Source organism: Hylobates moloch, unplaced genomic scaffold, assembly GCF_009828535.3.
Source record: "Hylobates moloch isolate HMO894 unplaced genomic scaffold, HMol_V3 SCAFFOLD_18, whole genome shotgun sequence".
Classification (NCBI taxonomy): domain Eukaryota; kingdom Metazoa; phylum Chordata; class Mammalia; order Primates; family Hylobatidae; genus Hylobates; species Hylobates moloch.
The window spans coordinates 28,331,984-28,353,703 of NW_026652293.1; the positions used below are offsets into that span (position 1 = coordinate 28,331,984).

Here is a 21,720-nt window from a genome sequence, read left to right on the forward strand (position 1 = left end):
GGATTTTCCATTTAGTATTTTCAGAGTGCAGTTGACCATGGGTAACAAACCACGAAGGCAAAACTGCATAATGGGGGACGACTATAATACAATGTGGCAACTCTGGAAATCAGAATCCCTTTAGGTCCCCAGGGTTTGCTGTGTTTGCTGTTTAGTGGCCTTCTTTTGACTAACTCTGTAATGTTTGCATTCTCTGCTATGACCACTGAAGTCTCTGATTCATTAGCTTAGTGGTCAGCTAATAACCAGACAGATTTCCTTAAATGCTTTGAACCAGTAAGTCTGTCTTGCTAAAGTGCTCTATCTGGGATATGCCTTCAAAACTCCAGCATGTAGTTTACAACTGTGGCTTACCTTTCACTTCCTGCTGGCACAGAGCCTCAATGTCTGCTACAGGTGAGGTTAGTGCCTTCTATTTTTTTCTTGGACATGCCAACAGTCTTGCACAAACGCGTGGCCTTCAGGATTCCCAGGAACATAATGGAACTTTTCAAAGCCCTCTACATTTCCTACTTTTTAGTCAGCTGCTTTTTAGCCCCACATGCCTCAGGCAACTGCTGTGTTAAACAGCGGCAGGGAACTATTTTTTACAAACACCATGAAGATAGAGCTTTTTAAGCAAAGTGAGCTGAACCCAGTCAAAGACACGCTCAGAGAAAAAAGGCTTTTCAGTGAGGTTCCAGAAAGGCCAAGAGTGATAATTCACTGGAGTGTGATTTTTGGGGAGTTTTGAGGCTATTTGGGGGGAACCTTAAACTTTTCTGAATAGAAGTGGGAATTTAAGAGATGCCTTTTCTCACTTGGCATTTCAGTTACTTCACATTTAGTTATCCAAATCAGAATCCCGAGCCTTTGTCTTCTCAAATGTACACAAAAGAAATACTGTCTTCCTAAGGTTCAAAGGGTTAGAAATGATATAATGCAAAATTTATTACAAAGCTAAAGTAATCAAAATAGTGTAGTACTTGCATAAGGACAAACATATAGACCAATGGAATACAACATCCAGAAATCAACCCTCACATATGATTTAGAACAAGAGCACCAAGATCATTCAGTGGAGAAAGGGCTACGAAAACTGGATATCCAAATACAAATGAACAAAGCTGGACGCTGACCTTTCACCATATACAAAACTCACAATGGATCAAAGACTAAGAGCTAAAACTATAAAACTCTTAAAAGAGGAAAATCTTCATGACATTGGGTTTGGCAGTCTTCTTGAATATGACACCAATAGCATAGCCAAAAGAAAAAAGACATACACTAGACTTCACCAAAATAAAAAAATTCTATACATCAAAGGACTCTATCAAGGGAATCAAAAGAAAACCTAAAGAATGGGAGAAAATATTTGCAAATCATGTATCTGATAATGGATTACTAACTAGAATAAAGAATGCCCACGACTCAACAATAACAGAACCCAGTCAAAAATGGGTGAAGGACTTGAATACACATACACATTTCTCCACAGAATATGCACAAATGGCCAATAAGTACAGAAAAAGATGCTCAGCATCACAAGCTATTAGGGAAATGCAAATTAAAACCACAATGAAAGGAGACAGCCAGCAAGACAGCTATCATAAGGATACCCATTAGTAATTTTAAAAAGAAGAAAAGAAAATAACAAGTGTTATAGAGGATGCAGAAAAACCAGAACGCTTGTTCATTGGTGGTAGGAATATAAAATAATGAAGCTGCTATAGAAAAGTTTGGAGTCCCTCAAAAAGTTAAACATAGAATTATCATATGATGCAGTAATTCTATTCCTTCATATATACCCAAAATAACAGAAGGCAGAACTCAATTATATACTTCTACAATAATGTTCACTGCAGTATTATTCACAATACCAAAAGTCTCCAACAGATGAATGGATAAACAAAATGTGGCATATACATACAATATTATTCAGTCATAAATAGGAATGAAATTCTGATACATGCTATCACGTGAACCTTGAAAATAATGTGTGATTCCACTTAATATGAGGCACCTAAAATAGTCAAATTCAAAAAGAGAAAGTAGAATAGAGGTTGCTAGGGGTTAAGAAGAAGAGAAATGCATTATTTTAATTGCACACAGTTTCTGTTTGGGGTGATGAAAAAGTTTTACAAGTAGACAGCGGTGATCATTACACAACACAGTGAATGTACCTAACCCCACTGAATTACATGCATTAAAATGGTTAAAACTGTAAATTTGGTTATGTATATGTTACCATAAAAAAATTTAGAACTAAGTACCCAAAGCCTTCACGCCACTTGTGGTGAGCCTTTTGTTCCTCAGTTGAGATAGTGATAAAAGAAATTAATTAGATAATACTTTTTGAAACCTTGGTTGGTAGTGATGGCCAATAGCATCGCCTCTCCCTGTACCCCAACACACATCCACACACACACAAAATACACTCAATACCCTATCAAATACCTAGAATTATATTTCACAAAGGATTACACAACCAGTAATGTCACTAATGATGCAGTTTATATCCTCCCATACTGACAGATAAAAACACATACATTCTCTAAGCACAAAGCTTATATTCACAAATAACTCTCTGCTTAAAGACAAAATTTCAATTAATAACCACAATGGGAATTTAGTTATTTAATGCAACTACAAATCTAATGTCATCAACAAAATCTAAGCAGTTTTATCACAAAACCAGGGTTATATTCAGTGGGCATGCATTAATAATCTATACAACTTTAAACATTACACCAGAAAAGGAATTGAATATATAAAAGTTCCCTTGATTTTTGGTGGTTTTCAAATTTCATGGCACAGATTACCAAAAAAAAAAACAAAACACAAAAAAACCTGTAAAAACAGATTTTAAACATTTTCCATAAAATGGTAAAAAATTGAATATATACCTTTTAAGTTTTCACACTGGGCTGAAGATTTAAAACATCAAGCTGGCCCCAATCTGTCAAAACTGACAGATAAATATTTACAATGACTAGACAGACTTGAGTTACAAAGGTACTGGAGGTCTACACCCTCCTATCAAAAACCCTTTAGGGTTAATTTCTCAATGCAAACAAGTCTTTTTAAATACTGTGATATATAAAGTTGGAAATATACCTAGAGTCTGGAGAGAGATGAAATATAACACCCAAGTCAATCTTATTTCTGATCTGTCAACAAAGCTTTCTGGCTCCCAAACACCCAACACTGTTCCTCAATATAAAAATTAAGAACAGTAGAATGACTTTACCCTACTGGCTGACCTTTTTCTACAGAATTATCTTTCACTACATATCAAAGCAGGGCTCAAGTTCCATTAACCTTCTACAGAGTGTAATTAGAAGAGCGCCAAATTTATAAACTGATGTGGCAACCCAAAATGATATAATTTTCCAATGGAAACAAGCTTTTTTCCATTGTTCTGTGTGCCATGTTATTCTTGAAACTTATATGGCTACAAATAAGAAAAAAATTAGGGAAGCTTTGAACATATCTTGTACTTTTCATCAAGGCTAAAGTGCAAAATATCTCCATTATCTCTGGTATTTTAATGGGGAAAAACATCACATATAATACAGGAAATGAAATGACAGCAGAACTAATACAAAAAAAGCACTCTCAAACGTATACTTGAAGACTATATTTTACTACCAATTTAATTTTTCTTTCTTCAGCAAAATCTGTCAATGAACCAAGTTCTCACAGAACTTAAGATTTTGTTTGATTCTTTCCAGGACCAGAAATTCCAAAATTACGGGGAAAAAGAATGGAAAAAAAATAACATTGCATGACAATGGACACTAAGTTCATAAAGAACTTCTTTTTAAAATGAGATATTATGGAAGAAAATACCATGAAAAGAATAATCCTATGAGAATTGTTTTTAAGGACAGTAAATTTGAGCCTTGGGTCTTCATGAAGATACTACAGTTTATATAGAAAACTATAAATATACAAGACTCCGGGGGGAAAAAAAAGTCAGAATACATAATATTTAACATTCTGTATGACTAAAGTCTTTTGAGGGTAGCAGGAAAAGGACAGCCAACTCAATCTTGTAAGAATACAGAAACTATGAAAAATTCCTGGGTCAAAAGGGTGCTCCAAGTGGAAACACACTTTGTGGAGAAAAAAAAAAACACAAGAAACTTTAGATATATTTTTTTAAAGGAAAGAAAAAAATACTGAATAATTGCAGTCCCTTCCAAAAAGGAAACCTTAAATTAAGGGGAAAAGATTTGAATAGCGTAAACCAGTCTGGCTCAGAAAGAAAATTGAACAACATATCCAAGATCTGTCCATAAAAGTAATGCCAGTACATCTTTAATATTAAAGAAATAGGCTATAAAAAAGTTCAGTCTCAGAATTGGTTTTTAAAGGCTCATTTGTGTTCCTTTGTAGGTGCGTAGTAAAGTTCCATGGGTTTGTTCACTTTCCAGTACTTCTCACTGACCAATTCCAAAGAAAAAGAGCCATTTAATACCTAAAACAAAAAAGAAAAAAATTATGAAAACTGCACAAACCACAATAATAATGAAATGAAACTAAAATAGAAGTCCACAGAATCTTTTTTTTTCAAATCTTAGAAATAACTACTTGTCACTTAACACTGTTACGGTGTTTTACATTATTTATTAGATTCTACCCCACCACTTGCCACTCAGTTGGTCAATGTGCTCCCAGTTTCAACACTCTATTATTTTAAATACTCACAGTGAACTGGCCACTGGCTGTTGCTATATAAATGGTATACTGCTTCTCACTGGCTGTGTCAAGGTTCATCTGGTTTGATTCACCTTTGCTTCGAAGTTCTTCTAAAGCTAACCTCACAGCCAGATACTTGGATAAGTGATCAACAGTGGCGTTACCAGAAGTCTTTATGTATCTAGAAGAATAAATCATTAAAAATTTCATTTCTAGAAAATGCCAATGAGAAAAATGTACTGAAATTATGGAACTAATACATTTCTTAAAAACTAAGTAAAATGGAAATGTCTCAATTATTGACAAAATAATATCAGAAATTTACTGCTCTACAATCTAAATTTCTTATTGATAGGTACAGAAGAGGGGAAAGTAAACACTCAATATCTTACTGTCAGGGCACGAAAGCTTTACCTACCTTACCTTCTGCAAAATGAGATACACAGTGACAAAAATCAAACAGAAAAATACACAAAGTACTAAGGGGGAAAAAGGAACATATCCCCCAAACCCTAATGACCAGAATCTATTGGCTATAGCAGCAACAGAAACAGAATAGAAGCAAATTTCTTATTGTCTAAGAATTAAAATGTCTTTTTAAGACTAACCATAGAAATGTTCATTTGGGCCGGGTGTGGTGGTCACACCTGTAATCCCAACATTTTGGGAGGCTGAGGCGGGTGGATCACTTGAGGTCAGGAGTTCGAGACTAGCCTGGCCAACATGGTGAAACCCCATCTCTACTAAAAATACAAAAATCAGCCAGGTGTTGTGGTGGGCGCCTGTAATCCCAGCTACTTGGGAGGCTGAGGCAGGAGAATCGCTTGAACTTGAGAGGCAAAGGTTGCAGTGAGCCAAGATTGCGCCACTGCGCTCCAGCCTGGGAGACAGAGCAAGACTCTATCTCAAAAAAAAAAAAAAAAAAAAAAAAGAGGCTGGGCACAGTGTCTTGGGCCTGTAATCCCAGCAGTTTGGGAGGCCAAGGCAGGCGGATCGCGAGGTCAAGAGATCGAGACGATCCTGGCCAACATGGTGAAACCCCGTCCCTACTAAAAATACAAAAATTAGCTGGGCTTGGTGGCGTGAGCCTGTAGTCCCAGCTACTCGGGAGGCTGAGGCAGGAGAATCGCTTGAACCCAGGAGGCGGAGGCTGCAGTGAGCCAAGATCGCGCCACTGCACTCCAGCCTAGCGACACAGCAAGACTCTATCTCAAAAAAAAAAAAAAGTTAATTTGAGGATTTTAAAACATAAGGTATCATTCAATCCCTCATTCAATAAATATTTGATGCTTATCTGTACTCAATGGCAGGCAGTGTGCTGGAGATACAGTGGTAAAGTAGCCATTCTTGCCAGCATGAGTTTTAGAGCCTACTGGTACTCTAGTATCATTGCTGAGAAATTTGAATGGGCCCCTTTACCTTCTCTACCAAGGAGAGTCATTCCTTTCAGATGTGCAACTTTGGGTGGAAAGCACATGAGGGAGGAAGGAAGAAAACAACAATCTAGGCAGCTAGTAACTGAACCCCCGCAATCAATGGGATGACAAATACTGCTCCTACTTCTTACACAAGACTGCCTTTTACCTCCAAATTAAACATTCTGAATTTAGGTAATCTGAAACTAATCCACACACTTACCTCGTCTGTGCACTGTCATCTTTTTCCATAAGTGTGGGATGAGGCCTGAATACTAATTCAATTTCACTAGCACCATCCATTACTGGATCAATTGCCATTGCTGCATTGTTATTATCAAGCTCAAGCCCAGAATCATCAGATGTTTTGGTCCGTTTGTTACTAGGGCCTGCTTCCTGATTGCTATGTGTGGAGGCATTACTGCAGTGTGAACTGTCACCATTATCTTCTGCTCCACTACCATTTTCAATCTGTTGTTTCTTGCCTCGCTGCAGTCTAGTCAAGGGGGAAAAAAGGATGCATAAAATTTACTTTTAGGCCTTTAAAGTAACAAATCTGAAGCATGTTTGCTACTGAACTTTAGAATTCCAAAAAATACTGGTAACTGAATTTGCTCTGAGTTGGATGACATTGTTTCCCACATGTTCCTGAAAGGTCTAAAAAATCTCTCTCACTCACAGGCAAACATTTAAATAATTTAACAAATGTTTCTATTCACTTAATAATTTTACTGGCCAGGCACGGTGGTTCACACCTGTAAACTCAACACATTGAGAGGCCAAGATGGGAGGAGCTTGAGGCCAGGAATTTGAGACCAGCTTGGGCAACAAAGTGAGACCCTGTCTCTACCAACAACAAAAAATTTTAATTAGCTGGGCGTGGTGGCACACCTATCATCTCAGCTACTCAGGAGGCTGAGACAGGAGGATGGCTTGAGCCCAGGAGTTCAAGGGCGCAGTAAACTAGGATAGCTCCACTGTACTCTGGTGGCCTGGGCCAGAGTGAGATGCTCTCTCTTAAAAATAATTTTCTTTATTAAACCAAAGACTATAAGAATTAATTGACAAATCTTTATATTCTGATCATTTTCTCTCATGGGGTTACAGGTCTGAAGAAAGGCATGATTCAGATACGAAAATGTAAAAGTTCTTAGGGAAGATATTTATGCCTCTTTAAAGAAATTCTTAAGGAAACAAAATTTAAGAAGAATAGTAAGTACTTCCTCCCTACTGACCTTCCGCCAAGTCAGCTAAGGTGATACAAAATGACTGAGGAAAATGCGATGGTATCTAAATAACCAATGTGGATACAGAAGCTGCTCTCTAACAAGCTCAGATACTAAAGCTAATTACCGGGCAAGGCACTTTATACATACAATCTTGTTTACTCTTCAAAACAACCTGTCAAGGCAGTTACCATTAATGTCATTTTCTAGTTGAGAAATGCAAAGAAAACTCAGGTACAAGATTAAATAATTTGCCTACAGTTACACAACTAGTAAGTGCCAGAGCTAGAGCTAGGATGTGAACCAGACCACATTCTTTCTACCACATTGCCTGTCTCCCTACCTGTATAGATAAGAAAAAAGAAGGAATATATAATGAAAAAGAAATATGAAAGAATGCCTCGCACTTGTAAGAATATTGTCATTATGTTTATTGCCAGAACAAGGAAATAACAGTCCAGTGGTTAGGAAAGATGCTCAAGAACTCATGCTTTAATAAAAAAAAAAAATCCTGCTTATAAAATTCATAGATCATTGCAAAACCAAGAGGGGATGACTAGTATGTTAAATAACAAACTGATTCAAAAATATATAAGCACACACAATGGAATATTATTGAGCCCTAAAAAGGAAGGAAATCCTGCCACATACAATATGAACAGACATGCTGAGGTCATTTAAGTAATATAAACCAGGCACAAAAGTACAAATACGTAACTTGGTGGCCTATAGTCAAGTAAAAAGAGAAATAAATAACAGTAAATAACAATAACAACAACAAAAAAAACCCAAAAATACAAATACTGCTTGATTTCACTTATGTGAGGTATCTAAAGAAGTCAAATTCATAAAACAAAGTAGAATGACAGTTACCGGGAACTGGGGGGAGGGAGAAATGAGGCGTTAACGCTTAATGGATACAGGATTTCAATTTTATAAGATGAAAAGAGTTCTGTAGATTGGCTGCACAACATTGTGAGTGTTCAGCTTTGAGGAGCCAATAGTTTAAAAAAAAAAATGTACTTAACACTACTGAACTCTACACTTACAAATGGTTAAGATGGAAAATTCTGTTATATGTCTTTTACCATAATTTTTGAAAAAAATGTATGAACAGGCTAAAATAATGGGACAAAAAATTAATAGCATAACATAAAGACTAAAATATCTTCTAAAATCCACAACTAAAGCAAATGAAAAGTTATTTTAGTTGACCATAAATTACAATGACCTAACAGGTTTATTAAGACTCAATACATTTATTTTTATCCCACACCTCTTTCCAAAAAAGGATTGATGTGACAGAGCTACATTAATGTAACTGCAGGCAGCATTTAAAGAATAATGTTCATATAAAGAATATTAAATTGTCTATTATATCCTACATTTATCAAATCACATCTATAATACTACATACTGTCCTGATGGTAGCATTTTAAGAATGACACCAATCTTGAGTGTCATATGAGGAACAAAAAGGAAATGAGGAATGTGAATATTAAGCCTTTAGAGGGACATGTACGAACATATACCTCATAAAAGTATTTGTAAACAAAGAAGTAGAATCTGAAATATATGTAAAAGTCAACATAAGTATTTCAACATAAGACAAACCCAGACTGCTGCACACAAGAGACTAATTTTAATTCAATATAAAGGAAGAACTTAAAAATTCACACATGGATAAATATTTACTAAGCAGCTACTACTTTAAGCCAAGCATGGTTCTAAATAATGGTGTTAATAAGAATCAATGATACTGACATAGTCTCTTTCCTCTTAGGGGTCATATTCTAGCGTAGCAGGTAACACATGAGAGAGTGATACGTGCTATGGGGAAAAAAATAAGGAATTACAGAGTCCTAGAATGGAAGATGAGAATTTAAGCAGATACCTGCTAAGAAAGTGAGGTAGCGTGCCATGTGGATTATTTGGAAGAAGAAGGTTCCTGAAATAAAGTAGTGGAAGTACAAAGGCTCTGAGGCAGAAGAATGCTTGGTGAGTCTGAAGAACAGTAAGGAAGCTGTAATAAAGTTGCCAACAAAAGAAAGGAGTGCCTATCATACAGCCTCACCACTAGAAATGCACAAGCAAAACCAAAAGAATATTTGCAAGGAGAGTCTTGCTTTTAGTAAAAGGCTAAACTGAACAACCATTAAAGTCCTTCCAATGCTTAGGAATGTAAAATTCTTTTAAAAATAAATACACTTAACATTTAGTACATTATACTTGGGTAAACAGAGTGGTAGGTCAGTTTAATACTGTTAGAATGGAGCACATCTTTTAACCTTTAAGCCAGTGGTTTTTGACCTTGACTACACTCCAGAATCATCTATGGAAACTTAAAAGCAGAAATGCCTGGATGCTGATTACTGGGACGGGGATGATGCCTAAAGCCTTGAGATTTAAAAGTTTTCTAAGTGAGTCTGATGTTCAGCCAAGGCGAAAACCACTAGGCTGAGATGGGACTTTACTATTATCTCCTTCTATGGAAAATAATGATTCTCCTTGAGGCCTGAATAAATCAGACGATAATGTCAGAGAGGAAAAGAAGATGAGGGTAAGGAAAATGGCCACCTTATACAGGGTCATTAAAGTCTTTTGGTTTCTAGCCTGAATGTGAATAGAAGCTATCAGAGGGCTCTGAGCAAAGGAAAACCATAATTTTCCTTTCAATTTAACAGTATCTCTGGCTGCTGTGCTGAGAATAGGCTATGTGGGAGTAAGCATGGGAAGTAGAAAAACCAGTTGGGAACTTATTTCAATACATCAAATGAAAGATTATTGTGGCCTGAATGAATCTGGATATACTATGGAGAAAGCAAAAAATATTTATTTATTTACAGACTGGAATACAGGATGTGTGAAAGAGATTTAAAAGCGACTCCAAGGCCGGGTGTGGTGGATCACACCTGTAATCCCAGCACTTTGGGAGGCTGAGCCAGGCAGATCACGAGGTCAGGAGTTGAGACCAGCCTGGCCAATATGGTAAAACCCCGTCTCTAGAAAAAAATACAAAAATTAGCCGGGTGTGGTGGCATGCACCTGTAGTCCCAGCTACTCAAGAGGCTAAAGCAGGAGAATCGCTGGAACCCAGGAGGCAGAGGTTGCAGTGAGCCAAGATGGTGCCACTGCACTCTGGCCTGGGCGACAGAGCAAGACTCCATCTCAAAAAATAAAAAAAAAAATTAAAAAAACCAACTCCGAAGTTTTTGGCTTAAGCAAGTAGAATGATGGAATTGCCATCAACCAAAATGAGTAAGAATGAAGAGAAGTAAGGAGTAAGTTTAGTATTCATCATGTTAAAGTTTGAGATGCGTATTAGATACCCATACGGAGAAGTGTCTAAAATTCAGTTAAGTCCGGGCTGGATATATAAATTTGGGAGTCATCAGCATATAGATGGTAAATAAAACTATGAAACTGAGTAAGATAATTTGGAGACAGATTTTGTAACGAAAAGAGAAACAAACACTGGTCTCTAGGACACGCCATATTTAACAGTTGGGGAAATTGAAATAAAAAGTACAAAAGAAACAAGTAAAGAACAGTTAATGACATACAAAGGGAACCAAGAGACTATGGCCTCCTGAAAGCCAGGTGAAGAAAATTATTCAAAGAGAAGGGACAAATTGTGTCAAATGCTGCTAAGTAAGGCGAGGTCTGAGAATCAGCCATTAGATGGCACAATGAAGACATCACTAATAACACTGATAAGAGCAATACGATGGGGTGGTGAGGATGAATGTCTGATTGGAGGGGGTTCATAAAAGAATAGGAAAAGAATTGCAGATACAACTCTTTCAAGGAATTTTGCTATAAAAAGGAGAAATAGAATAAGTTGAGAAAAAAGTAGGTAAAAGAGAGATTCTAGTATTTTAAATGAAATACCCTATTATGCCTGGAGGCATGTATTATACCTGCACGAAAGGTAATCATGCAGTACTACTATTTGTTACTGTATTTTACCTTTTTCAAAAAGTTAATTTAGTTGTTAATAAAGTATTCAGAAAAATAGCTACCCTCTCTGACCCTCTTTCCCATATACCTGTTCATGGCCTGTATCTTCAGTCCTTCCTCAATGCTGTGACTGAGTGCTTGCTGATTATTGTGCTTGTTGATCCTGGCTAATACTCTCTCTTGATGAGCTTCATACTCATCACGACTTGGATAAATTTTGCTGATGAGTGCATCAAAGTTTGGGTCTGGCCTTAGTGATCTTTTGGAAACTAGTTTTTTCCGACAGGTAGGACATTCTTTGTTGCTAAATAAAAGGAGGGGAAAGCAAATGTAAACAATGCTAGTATCTCTGGGCTAAAGACAAAAATATGCAGCTTCTGGATAGTTATTCACCTTTATTCCAATACCTTTAATAAGTCACAGAAATGTAAACCGTTTATCCTGAATTTCCTTGAAAATCTGACTAGCGGGTAAGCAAGATTTTGGAAACCTCAAACCCTCTATACCACTCATTAAAAGAAAAAATTTGAGTATTTCCCAAGATAATTTATATATAACCATCTTAGAAATAAAAATCTATTCTTTTCTAATTTAAATTCCCCTTTCCGAAATCCATGCTTTGCAAGGAAAAAATACCCACTAATATACATGTTAATATATATGTAATAAATTATTTTATTCAATAATACTTTCATATAGATATTATTTTATATACTTAAGTGGAAAAATCATGATTTTATGCTTTGTAATTTCCTCAAAACAAATACTCATCCTATGAAGTGTCAAAATCAGCGATTTCAATACAAAGACTTTCCTACAATTAAAACTTAGACTTTAGAAAGATTTCTAGTTTTCAATCAAACACTTACAGAAAATGTATTTCTTGGCTGGGCATGGTGGCTCACGCCTGTAATCTCAGCACTTTGGGAGGCCGAGGCGGGTGGATCACGAGGTCAGGAGTTTGAGACCAGCCTGACCAATACGGTGAAAGCCCCTCTCTACTAAAAATACAAAAATTAGCCAGGCATGGTGATACACGCCTGTAATCCCAGATACTCAGGAGGCTGAGGCAGGAGAATTGCTTGAACCTGGGAGGTGGAGGTCACAGTGAGCCGAGATCATGCCACTGCACTCCAGCCTGGGCGACAGAACGAGATTCCATCTCAGGAAAGGAAAGGGGAAAGGGGAAAGAAGAAAAAGGAGAAAGGAAAGGAAAGGAAATGTATTTCTCAGCCAGGTGCAGTGACTCATGTCTGTAATCCCAGCACTTTGGGAGACTGAGGGGGGTGGATCACCTGAGGTCAGGAGCTCAGTATGTTGAAACCTGACCAACATGTTGAAACCCCAGCTCTACTAAAAATACAAAAAAAAAAAAAAAATTAGCCGGCCATGGTGGCAATGCCTGTAATCCCAGCTACTTTGGAGGCTGAGGCAGGAGAATCGCTTGAACCCAGGAGGCAGAGGTTGCAGTGAACCAAGATCGTGCCATTGCACTCCAGCCTGGGCAAGAAGAACGAAACTCTGTCTCAAAAAAAAAAAAAAAAAAAAAAGAAAATGTATTTCTCAAACCCTGGAAAGCACTTTCATGGTACAATTAAGTACCTAGTATAACAACTCTTTTCAACATACCCACTTCTAAGGGCTGTGATGATGCAGTCTGCACAAAAACGATGTAAACACTCCTTTGTAGTCATGGTGTTCTTCAACATATCCAGACAAATTGGGCACATTAATTCACTGTGTAGACTTCGAGGTGAAACCACAATTTCTAAGCCATCTGTTATTGCCTCCTGTAAAAGAGTCACTTTAAAATTAAAAGCTACTTAATTTTTTATTATGGACAAGCTCAAACATATAAAAGTACTGGAAATGGTAAAAACAAACATATACGTACCCATCACCCAGCCACTGCCATTGTCAACTCACAGCTAATTTTGTTTTGACTATAATCGCCTACAGCTCCCCTCCGCCTCACCACCACTATATTATAAAAATGCTCTTACTTTAATGCTAAAGATAACATATTAATGTATTTAAAAACTTACTAGTGGGAAATTAGCCTGGTATAATAAAAAAAAAATTGAATTTGGAATCATATACCTTAGGTTAGATCTAGTCAAATTAACTAGCTGAGTCTAAATAATTATTTAACATTGTCTTCTTACCGCAAAATGAGAAAGTTAGCGCTAAATGAACCCTCAGCAAACGTCCACCTTCAAAAGTTACACCATTTTCACAATAAATTATGTTTCATGCTGCCCATTAAAATAAGATTCCAATAAAAGTATTCTCGTTTATAAACAGCTTAATAGGATTTCATTTTAAAATACTTTTGAACCCCGAAAATTCTTTTCCACAGAGCAATTTTATACAAAGTAGTCAGTTTCTCACGCTAACCCAGAAGCTGATTTAAACCAGAATATATCCAAAGTATAAAATGTATTGCTATATCTAACTGTCATGCCTAAAAATGTTTCTCTCCAAAATGCATCTGGAGTTCCAATGTAAAATTTCAGGACATATCTCCCCTGCTGCAGTGATTAGTGAATCCTATCTGGTTCACTACCCTCTCCACAAGCTGGCAGTGAGAACATAGACTACTCATCTCTAATGCCACCAATATCAACTCCTATGGATTGAGGAGAGTTCTAGTATGGTGAGAATTGTAAAGCAAGATGCAGGTATAAATAAGTGGCTTTCAATATGCTCCTGTGCTTCCTGTTTCCACTGGCAGTCCATCATACTTGTGCTTTCTTTATATGGTCAAAGATGGATTACTCCACAAAGAAAAATATAGAAACTATAGCTATTGTTCATAAAGGGCTCTAGTATTAATAAAATATGCTTGTTAGGTTTCAGCCTCTCTATATAAATATGAATATGTAAAAATATGAAATAAAAAATTTTCATTTTTCCCTTAGTTTAACACTTAGACAAACTTGATTTAGGAAACTATCTCTCAGAGTATATTGATGACCCAGAGAGTAATCAAGTCTGTTCTCCTCTGCCTCTTTAGAACATGCCTAACAAAATCCCAACCCTGGATAAATTCAACCATCTATGTTCTCCTCCAGGGCTGTACCTGTGCAGATGTGTAGCACTATAGGGGAAAAGAAAAAGGGAAAACCACCTTGGTATAACTAAAAATTTCACCAGCCTCGGCCAGGCATGATGGCTCACACCTGTAATTCCAGCACTTTGGGAGGCCGAGGTGGGTGGATCACAAGGTCAGAAGTTCGAGACCAGCCTGACCAACATGGTGAAACCCTGTCTCTACTAAAAATACAAAAATTAGCCGGGCATGGTGGCACATGACTGTAATCCCAGCTACTTGGGAGGCTGAGGCAGGAGAATCATTTGAATCTGGAAGGTAGAGGTTGCAGTGAGCCGAGATCACGCCACTGCACTCCAGCCTAGGTGCAGACCAAGACTCTGTCTCAAAAAAAAAAAAAAAAAAAAAAAATTCACCAGCCTCATATGGATGTTCAGCACTGCTCAGCAACTGGTTAATCTAACAAACTTGCTTTTCCTTTCTATATACTATTTTACACCTTTTCTTCTATCTGCTGACCTTTTTCCATCTGCACCTTCAATAAACTATCTTACCTCAATTTATTGAGGTATTTCATTAAAAGAGAGTTCTTTCATTTCCTCTCTACCAAATCAAATCTATACATCATCAATCTCTCTTGTTACAAGGAGAAACTATACCTTGTCCTATCAAAGGTATATTCCTTTGTACCCTCTCAAAGACATCCTTTTTTTGATTATTCTATTTGCTCTCAGGCTTCAGTAATCTCTCCTTCTCCATTGAATCAGCCTGAGAGATTAGAATCTCAGCTTGGGCTGCAGCATAGTAAAACATGAATGATGCATCCTAGAGCTGTGCAAGGGGAAAGGGAAGATGGGCACTCTATCTCTATCTTTTTTTTTTTTTCTTTTTGAGACGGAGTTTCACTCTTGTTGCCCAGGCTGGAGAGCAATGGCGTGATCTTGGCTCACTGCAAACTCTACCTCCCGGGTTCAAGCAATTCTCCTGCTTCAGCCTCCCAAGTAGCTGGGATTACAGGTGTGCACCACCAGGCCTGGCTAATCTTTTGTATTTTTAGTAGAGACAGGGTTTCACCATGTTGGCCAGGCTGGCTGCAAACTCCTGACCTCAGGTGATCCACCGGCCTCGGCCTTCCAAAGTGCTGGGATTACAGGTCTGAGCCACCATGCCTGGCCTCTATCTCCATCTTATAAACACAATTGAAAACTCAATTTCACATTGGTCTCTCGTTTTTGCTCCATTTCTCTGCTCCCCTGCATAGTTGAATTTCTCTGAAGAATTGCCTATTCATCTTTTGTCACTTCTACCCTCCCCTTACTGGGCCATATATATATATAATTATCATATCCTTGATTCATCATGTGAACCAATGATGAGAATGCACCATTATTCCAATCAACCCTCAACCTTGTACAATCTACTCAGGTGAACCTGCTCTTGTCAAGGTCACCAAGTATATACAGTCGAACCTTGGTATCCATGGGGAACTGGCTCCAGGAACTTCCACAGATATCAAAATCCTTGGATGCTCAAGTCCCTTATAAAAACTGGCATGATGTTTGCATATAACTTAGGCATATTCTCCCACGTACTTTAAATCAGGGGTCCCAAACCTCAGGCCATGGACAGGTACTGGCCTGTTAGGAACCAGACCACACAGCAGGAGGTGAGCAGCAGGCAAGTAAGCATTACTGCCTAAGCTCCGCCTCCTGTCAGATCAGTGGTGGCATTAGAGTCTCGTAAGAGTCCGAACCCTATTGAGAACTGCACATGCAAGGGATCTAGACTGCATGCTCCTTATTGGAATCCAATGCCTGATGATCTGAGGTGGTGCAGTTTCATCCTGAAACCATCCCCCACCCCGGATCCATGGAAACACTATCATCCATGAAACTGGTCCCTGGGGACTGCTGCTTTAAATCATTTCTAAATTACTTTAATACTTAATACAATGCCCATACAGCACCTCATTTGCACAGATTCAACATAGTACTTATTAGGACATGGAAAATTCAAATTTTGTGAAAATTTTTTTTCCTGAATTTTTTCAGTTGTGGTTGCTTGAATCCACAGATGCAGAACCCCATGTATGTGGAGGGCCAACTGTATTGTTAAATCTAACTTACACTTGTCTAACCTTCATCTTATTCAGCCTGTCACTAGTGTTAAACACTTTACATCCTTCTTGAAATACTTCCTTTAGCTTTTTTTTTTTTTGAGACGGAGTTTCGCTCTTGTCGTCCAGGCTGGAGTAAAATGGCGCAATCTCGGCTCACTGCAACCTCCGCCTCCCAGGTTCAAGCGATTCTCCTGCCTCAGCCTCCCAAGTAGCTGCAACTATAGATGCATGCCACCACGCCTGGCTAATTTTGTATTTTTAGTCGAGACGGGGTTTCTCCATGTTGGTAAGGCTTCCTTTAGCTTTTAAATCCCCCTTCTCTCTCAATCTCCTGTTTTTCCTTCCTTTTCTCTGAATGTTCCTCTCAGTCTCCTTCATTGGCTCCTTGTCCATTACCTAATTTCTAAATGTTGAAACAGCTCTGGATGAAGTTATAGGTCCTCTGCTCATCTCTCTGGATGAGTTTATCCATTCCTATTGCTTAAAATGTACTGTCAATCCCTAAAATTTTGTATTTAGTTCAGACTAATATAAAAATCATCTATAGGTGGCACCTCTGCCTGCCTGTTGTATAGGAATCTCAAAATTAAACCAGTGTTAAGCATGTTTATTGCCTTCAAACCTGCTCCTCCCCTAGTCTTTGCCATCATCTCAAAACAGTCTTCCTTGGTGCCTCATCAGTACTTATTACAGCAAGGAGGACTTGCCCAACTTTCTACAACTTCTCACATGTGAATTTTATAGATATGTACTTTTTCAATGTCTGTAAAGTCCATGGTTGGTGCTGTATCTGTTTTATTCAACACTGTTCACCCAGTACCTACCACAAAAGCTTGTACAGAGTATTCAGATTATTTGTTCTATCAATGAATAAAGTGTTAGCCAACATACAGAAGTCAGGAATGCTTGAATATAAATTTATTATTACTGTATGTTTTATTTAAGTTTTCAGGTTCTAAAAATGTATCCCAGTTTACATGTCTCATATGCCCTTTGGCAGTCATCTTAGTCGTTACCTGAGGTGTTCGTTGTAACTCATATAAACTGAGTTCCCATGTTTTGCTTAATGGTTGAGTTCCATTTGTCTGCACAGCCTGAGACATTGCTGGAAATAAAGAAGAGAGAAAAACAATTTTAGTATTTGGAAGGGAAGTGCTATGGTCTGAATGTATGTGTCCCACCAAAATTCCTACGCTGAAATCTAATCTCAATGCAGTAATATTAAGAGGTGGGGACTTTGGGAGGTGATCAGGTTATGAGGGCTCTACCTTCATGAATTAAATTAATGCCTTTATAAAAGAGGCTTGATGGAAACTTTTGGCCCTTCCAGCATGTTCGGACACAGAGAAGCAGCTCTAAGGAATAGGCCCTCACCAGACACTGCATCTGCTGGTGCCATGATCTTGGAATTCCCAGTCTCCAGAACTGTAATACATTTCTAGTGCTTATAAATTACCCAGCCTAAAGTATTTTTTTATAGCAGGCTAAATGGATTAAGATAGGAAGTAAATCTCAAAACTGATTTTTAGGAATTGTTAATCTTGAGAATAATAAAAACAAATTATTCACTGGTTCTCAAAAATTAAAAAGAAAAACTCAAAATCTTTACACTTATAAATATGAACTACTTGATAGTAAAAGCCTACTACTGACTTCCAAATGCCCAAGAGCTGGCATACAGGAAGTACTTAACATATCAAAAGTGCTTAATTACTATTGAATGTATAGAAGATTGTCTATTCCCTCCCCCAAAATCCTAAATGAACTATCCTTTCCTAAGGTCTTCTCCCCTAAAACAACCAATGACCTAATACTCATTTAAAATTGCTACAATGCTGCTTTGAGTGGTAAGTCGACAGAAACTGAATTAAGGCATGGTTTAAGGCTGAGCTAACAGTTAAAGCCAACAGATAGCTAGAAGAAGACTTAAAGACTGGGTGGCTATGGTGGCTCACAGGACTGCCTGAGGCCAGGAGTTCAAGACCAGCCTGGGCAACACAGCAAGAAGCCATCTCCACAAAAAAAAATTAAAAATTAGGTGGGTGTGATTGTGTGTGCCTGTAGTTCTAGGTACTTGGGAGGCTAAGGCTGGAAGATTGCTTGAGTCCAGGAGTTTAAGGTTTCAGTGAGGTACGACTGTGCCACTGCACTCCAGCCTGGGCAACAGAGTGAGACCCCGCCCCTAATTTTTTTTTTTTTTTTTAAGGAAAAGACTTAAAAAAAAAAAAAAAGGCCAGGCACAGTGGCTCACACCTGTAATCCCAGCCCTTTGGGAGGCCGAGACAGGTAGATCACTTCAGTCCCAGAGTTTGAGACCAGCCTGGGCAACACAGCAAAATCCCCTCTCTACAAAAAATACAAAATGTCAGCCAGGAGTGGTGGCACACACCTGGAGTCCCAGCTACTCAGGAGGCTGAGGTTGTAGTGAGCTGAGATCACACCACTGCACTCCAGCCTGGGCAACAGACTGAGCTCGTGTCTCCAAAAAACAAAAATATGCCTAATAATAGTGACTAGAGTAAGAAAAATAGGGTTGGCCTGTAGTCCCAGCTACTCAAAGGTCTGAGGCAGGAGGACTGCTTGAGCCCAGGAGTTCAAGGCTACAGGAGAGACCCTGAGCGGGAAGGGAGAGGGAAGGAGAGAGAAAGCGAAGAGTGGAGGGGAGAGATATGAGAAATTGCCATCAAGACTTTATACTGTGGAACAGACCCAAAATTAATATAATAAAAACCAAGCCTGTCTTCTTGTTCATAGGCTAAAACATAAAATACAGGACTTATAAAATAAAATTAAAATGGAAAATTGCAAATTTGGATAATTTCCAACATGTAGCTAAAAACATTCAAAGAACCTGAGAAAACTGACAAAATACAAACTAAAACAAACATACAATCCTTCAAATAAATCTAGCTATCAAAATAATTTTTAAAAAATCAAAAGATATTTTATCTTCTAAGAATTAAAGATCTACTCATAAGATATTAGTAGATAAAGCAAGCAGAAAAATAAGAGGCTTTGTTCCATATTAGCAAACAAAGAAGCAGGGGGAAAAAACAATGGCCAGAGGCCTATCCAATGATGCTGCTTTGAAGATGACTCTAGTTGTTGAATTTGAGGTAAACCATGTATAAATATAGATGGCCAGCTTCTTTGTAGATATTAGGTTAGTGCAAATTAATTGTGGTTTTTGCATTGTTGGAATTCACCATTTGATACTGGAATACATTCTTCAACGTGGTTATGTTATATATCATTTTAATGGGCATTTCTCACTTTATGTTTTTTTGCTAATGACTCATTACTTGCTGCTTATGTTTATTTTAGACTATGGAAATGTTGTTAGACAAAAAACAAATTTGAGTGATTTTCTTATTCGAGTTCAAAATGGTTCGTAAAGCAGTGGAGACAACTCGCAACATCGACAATGCATTCCACCCAGGAACTGATAACGAACGCACAGGGCAGTGGTGGTCCAAGAAAGAAGTTCTGCAGGCTGGGTGCGGTGGCTCACGCCTGTAACCCCAGCACTTTGGGAGGCCAAGGAGGGTGGATTACCTGAGGTCAGGAGTTCAAGACCAACCTGGCCAACATGGCAAAACCCTGTCTCTACTAAAAATAAAAAATAAAAAAAAAATTAGCCAGGTATGGTGGCATGTGCCTGTAATCCCAGCTACTGGGGGGCTGAGGCAGGAGGATTGCCTGAACTTGGGAGGCGGAGGTTGCAGTGAGCCGAGATCATGCCACTGCATTCCAGCCTGGGTAACAGAGCGAGACTGTCTTCAAAAAAAAAGAGGAAGTTCTGCAAAGGAGACAAGAACCTTGAAGACGCGGAGCATAGTGACCAGCCATCGGAAGTTGACGATGACCAAATGAGGACAATCACAGAAGCTGATCCTCTTACAACTACACTAGAAGTTACCAAAGAACTCAATGTCTACCATTCTATGGTTGTAGCATTTTAAGCAAACTGGAAAGGTGAAAAAGCTCGATAAGTGGGTGTCTCATGAGCTGAGTGAAAATTAAAAATATCGCCATTTTTAAGTGTTGTCTTCTCTTATTCTACGCAACAACGACGAACCATTGGATTGTAACTTGCAACGAAAGTGGATTTTATTTGGTAACTAGTGATGACCCGCTCAGTGGTTGGACTGAAGCACTTCCAAAGCTCCAAAGCACTTCCCAACGGCAAACATGCACCAAAAAAAAGTCGTGGTCAATGTTTGGTGGTCTGCTTCTGATCCACTACAGCTTTCTGAATCCTGGCAAAATCATTACGTCTGAGAAATATGCTCAGCAAATCGAGATGCACCAAAAACGGCAATGCCCGTGGCTGGCACTGATCAACAAAAAGGGCCCAATTCTTATCCACAATAATGCTCAAATGCACGTCACACAACCAACGCTTCAAAAGTTGAAGGAGGCTGGGCATGGTGGTTCATACCTGTAATCTCAGCACTTCGGGAGTCTGAGGCGGGTGATCACCTGAGGTCAGGAGTTCGAGACCATCCTGGCCAACATGGGGAAACCCCCCCCCCCATCTCTACTAAAAATACAAAAATTAGTCAGGCATGGTGGCACACGCCTGTAATCCTAGCTACTCAGGAGGCTGAGGCAGGATAATCACTTGAACCCAGGAGGCAAAGGTTGCAGTGAGCCAAGACTGCACCACTGCACTCCAGCCTGGGCAACAAGAGCGAAACTCCACCTCAAAAAAAAAAAAAAAATTGATGGAAGTAGGCTACAGTTTTGCCTCATCCACCATAGTCATCGGACCTCTCGCCAACCAACTACCACTTCTTCAAGCATCTCGACAACTTTGCAGGGAAGACACTTCCACAACTAGCAGGATGCAGAAAATACTTTCCAAGAGTTCATCGAATCCCAAAGCATGGATTTTTACACTATAGGAATAAATAAACTTATTTCTCATTGGCAAAAATGTGTTGATTGTAATGGTTCCTATTTTGATTAATAGAGATGTGTTTGAGCCTAGTTTTGATTATTTAAAATTCACGGTCCAATACCGCAATTACTTTTGTACCAAACTAACACGTGTGCCATTATTTCTAACATATATCCTACTACAACAGAATAGATCTTTCAGAGAACCAAAACTACTCAGGAGGAATTTCTAAAAATCCATTGGAGGGATTTCTAAGAATTCCAAATGCTAACCCATGTCCCAACCTGTAACTGTTACCCTAGGACTAATTATAAGCAGAACATTCCTTCTGCCTACTGAACGCTACCCTGGAAAATTAATAG

General features: G+C 38.4%; 1 protein-coding gene across 3 annotated transcripts in view; it reads right to left on the minus strand.

Annotated features, from left to right (window-relative positions):
* Positions 1 to 1,754: 1,754 nt before the first annotated feature.
* Positions 1,755 to 21,720, minus strand: part of RNF2 (ring finger protein 2) — a 57,244-nt gene continuing 37,278 nt past the window's right edge. For 2 of the 3 annotated variants that reach the window (XM_032137270.2, XM_032137271.2), the window contains 6 exons: positions 17,472 to 17,560; positions 12,914 to 13,074; positions 11,373 to 11,588; positions 6,322 to 6,594; positions 4,693 to 4,864; positions 3,618 to 4,462 (listed from right to left, as the gene is read on the minus strand). In XM_032137270.2, coding sequence (XP_031993161.1) covers positions 4,361 to 4,462; positions 4,693 to 4,864; positions 6,322 to 6,594; positions 11,373 to 11,588; positions 12,914 to 13,074; positions 17,472 to 17,558 — 1,011 coding nt within the window. In that variant the 5' untranslated portion in view covers positions 17,559 to 17,560 and the 3' untranslated portion in view covers positions 3,618 to 4,360. Of the gene's footprint in view, positions 4,463 to 4,692; positions 4,865 to 6,321; positions 6,595 to 11,372; positions 11,589 to 12,913; positions 13,075 to 17,471; positions 17,561 to 21,720 lie in introns of all 3 variants that reach the window. The other variant, XM_032137269.2, reaches the window with a different exon arrangement.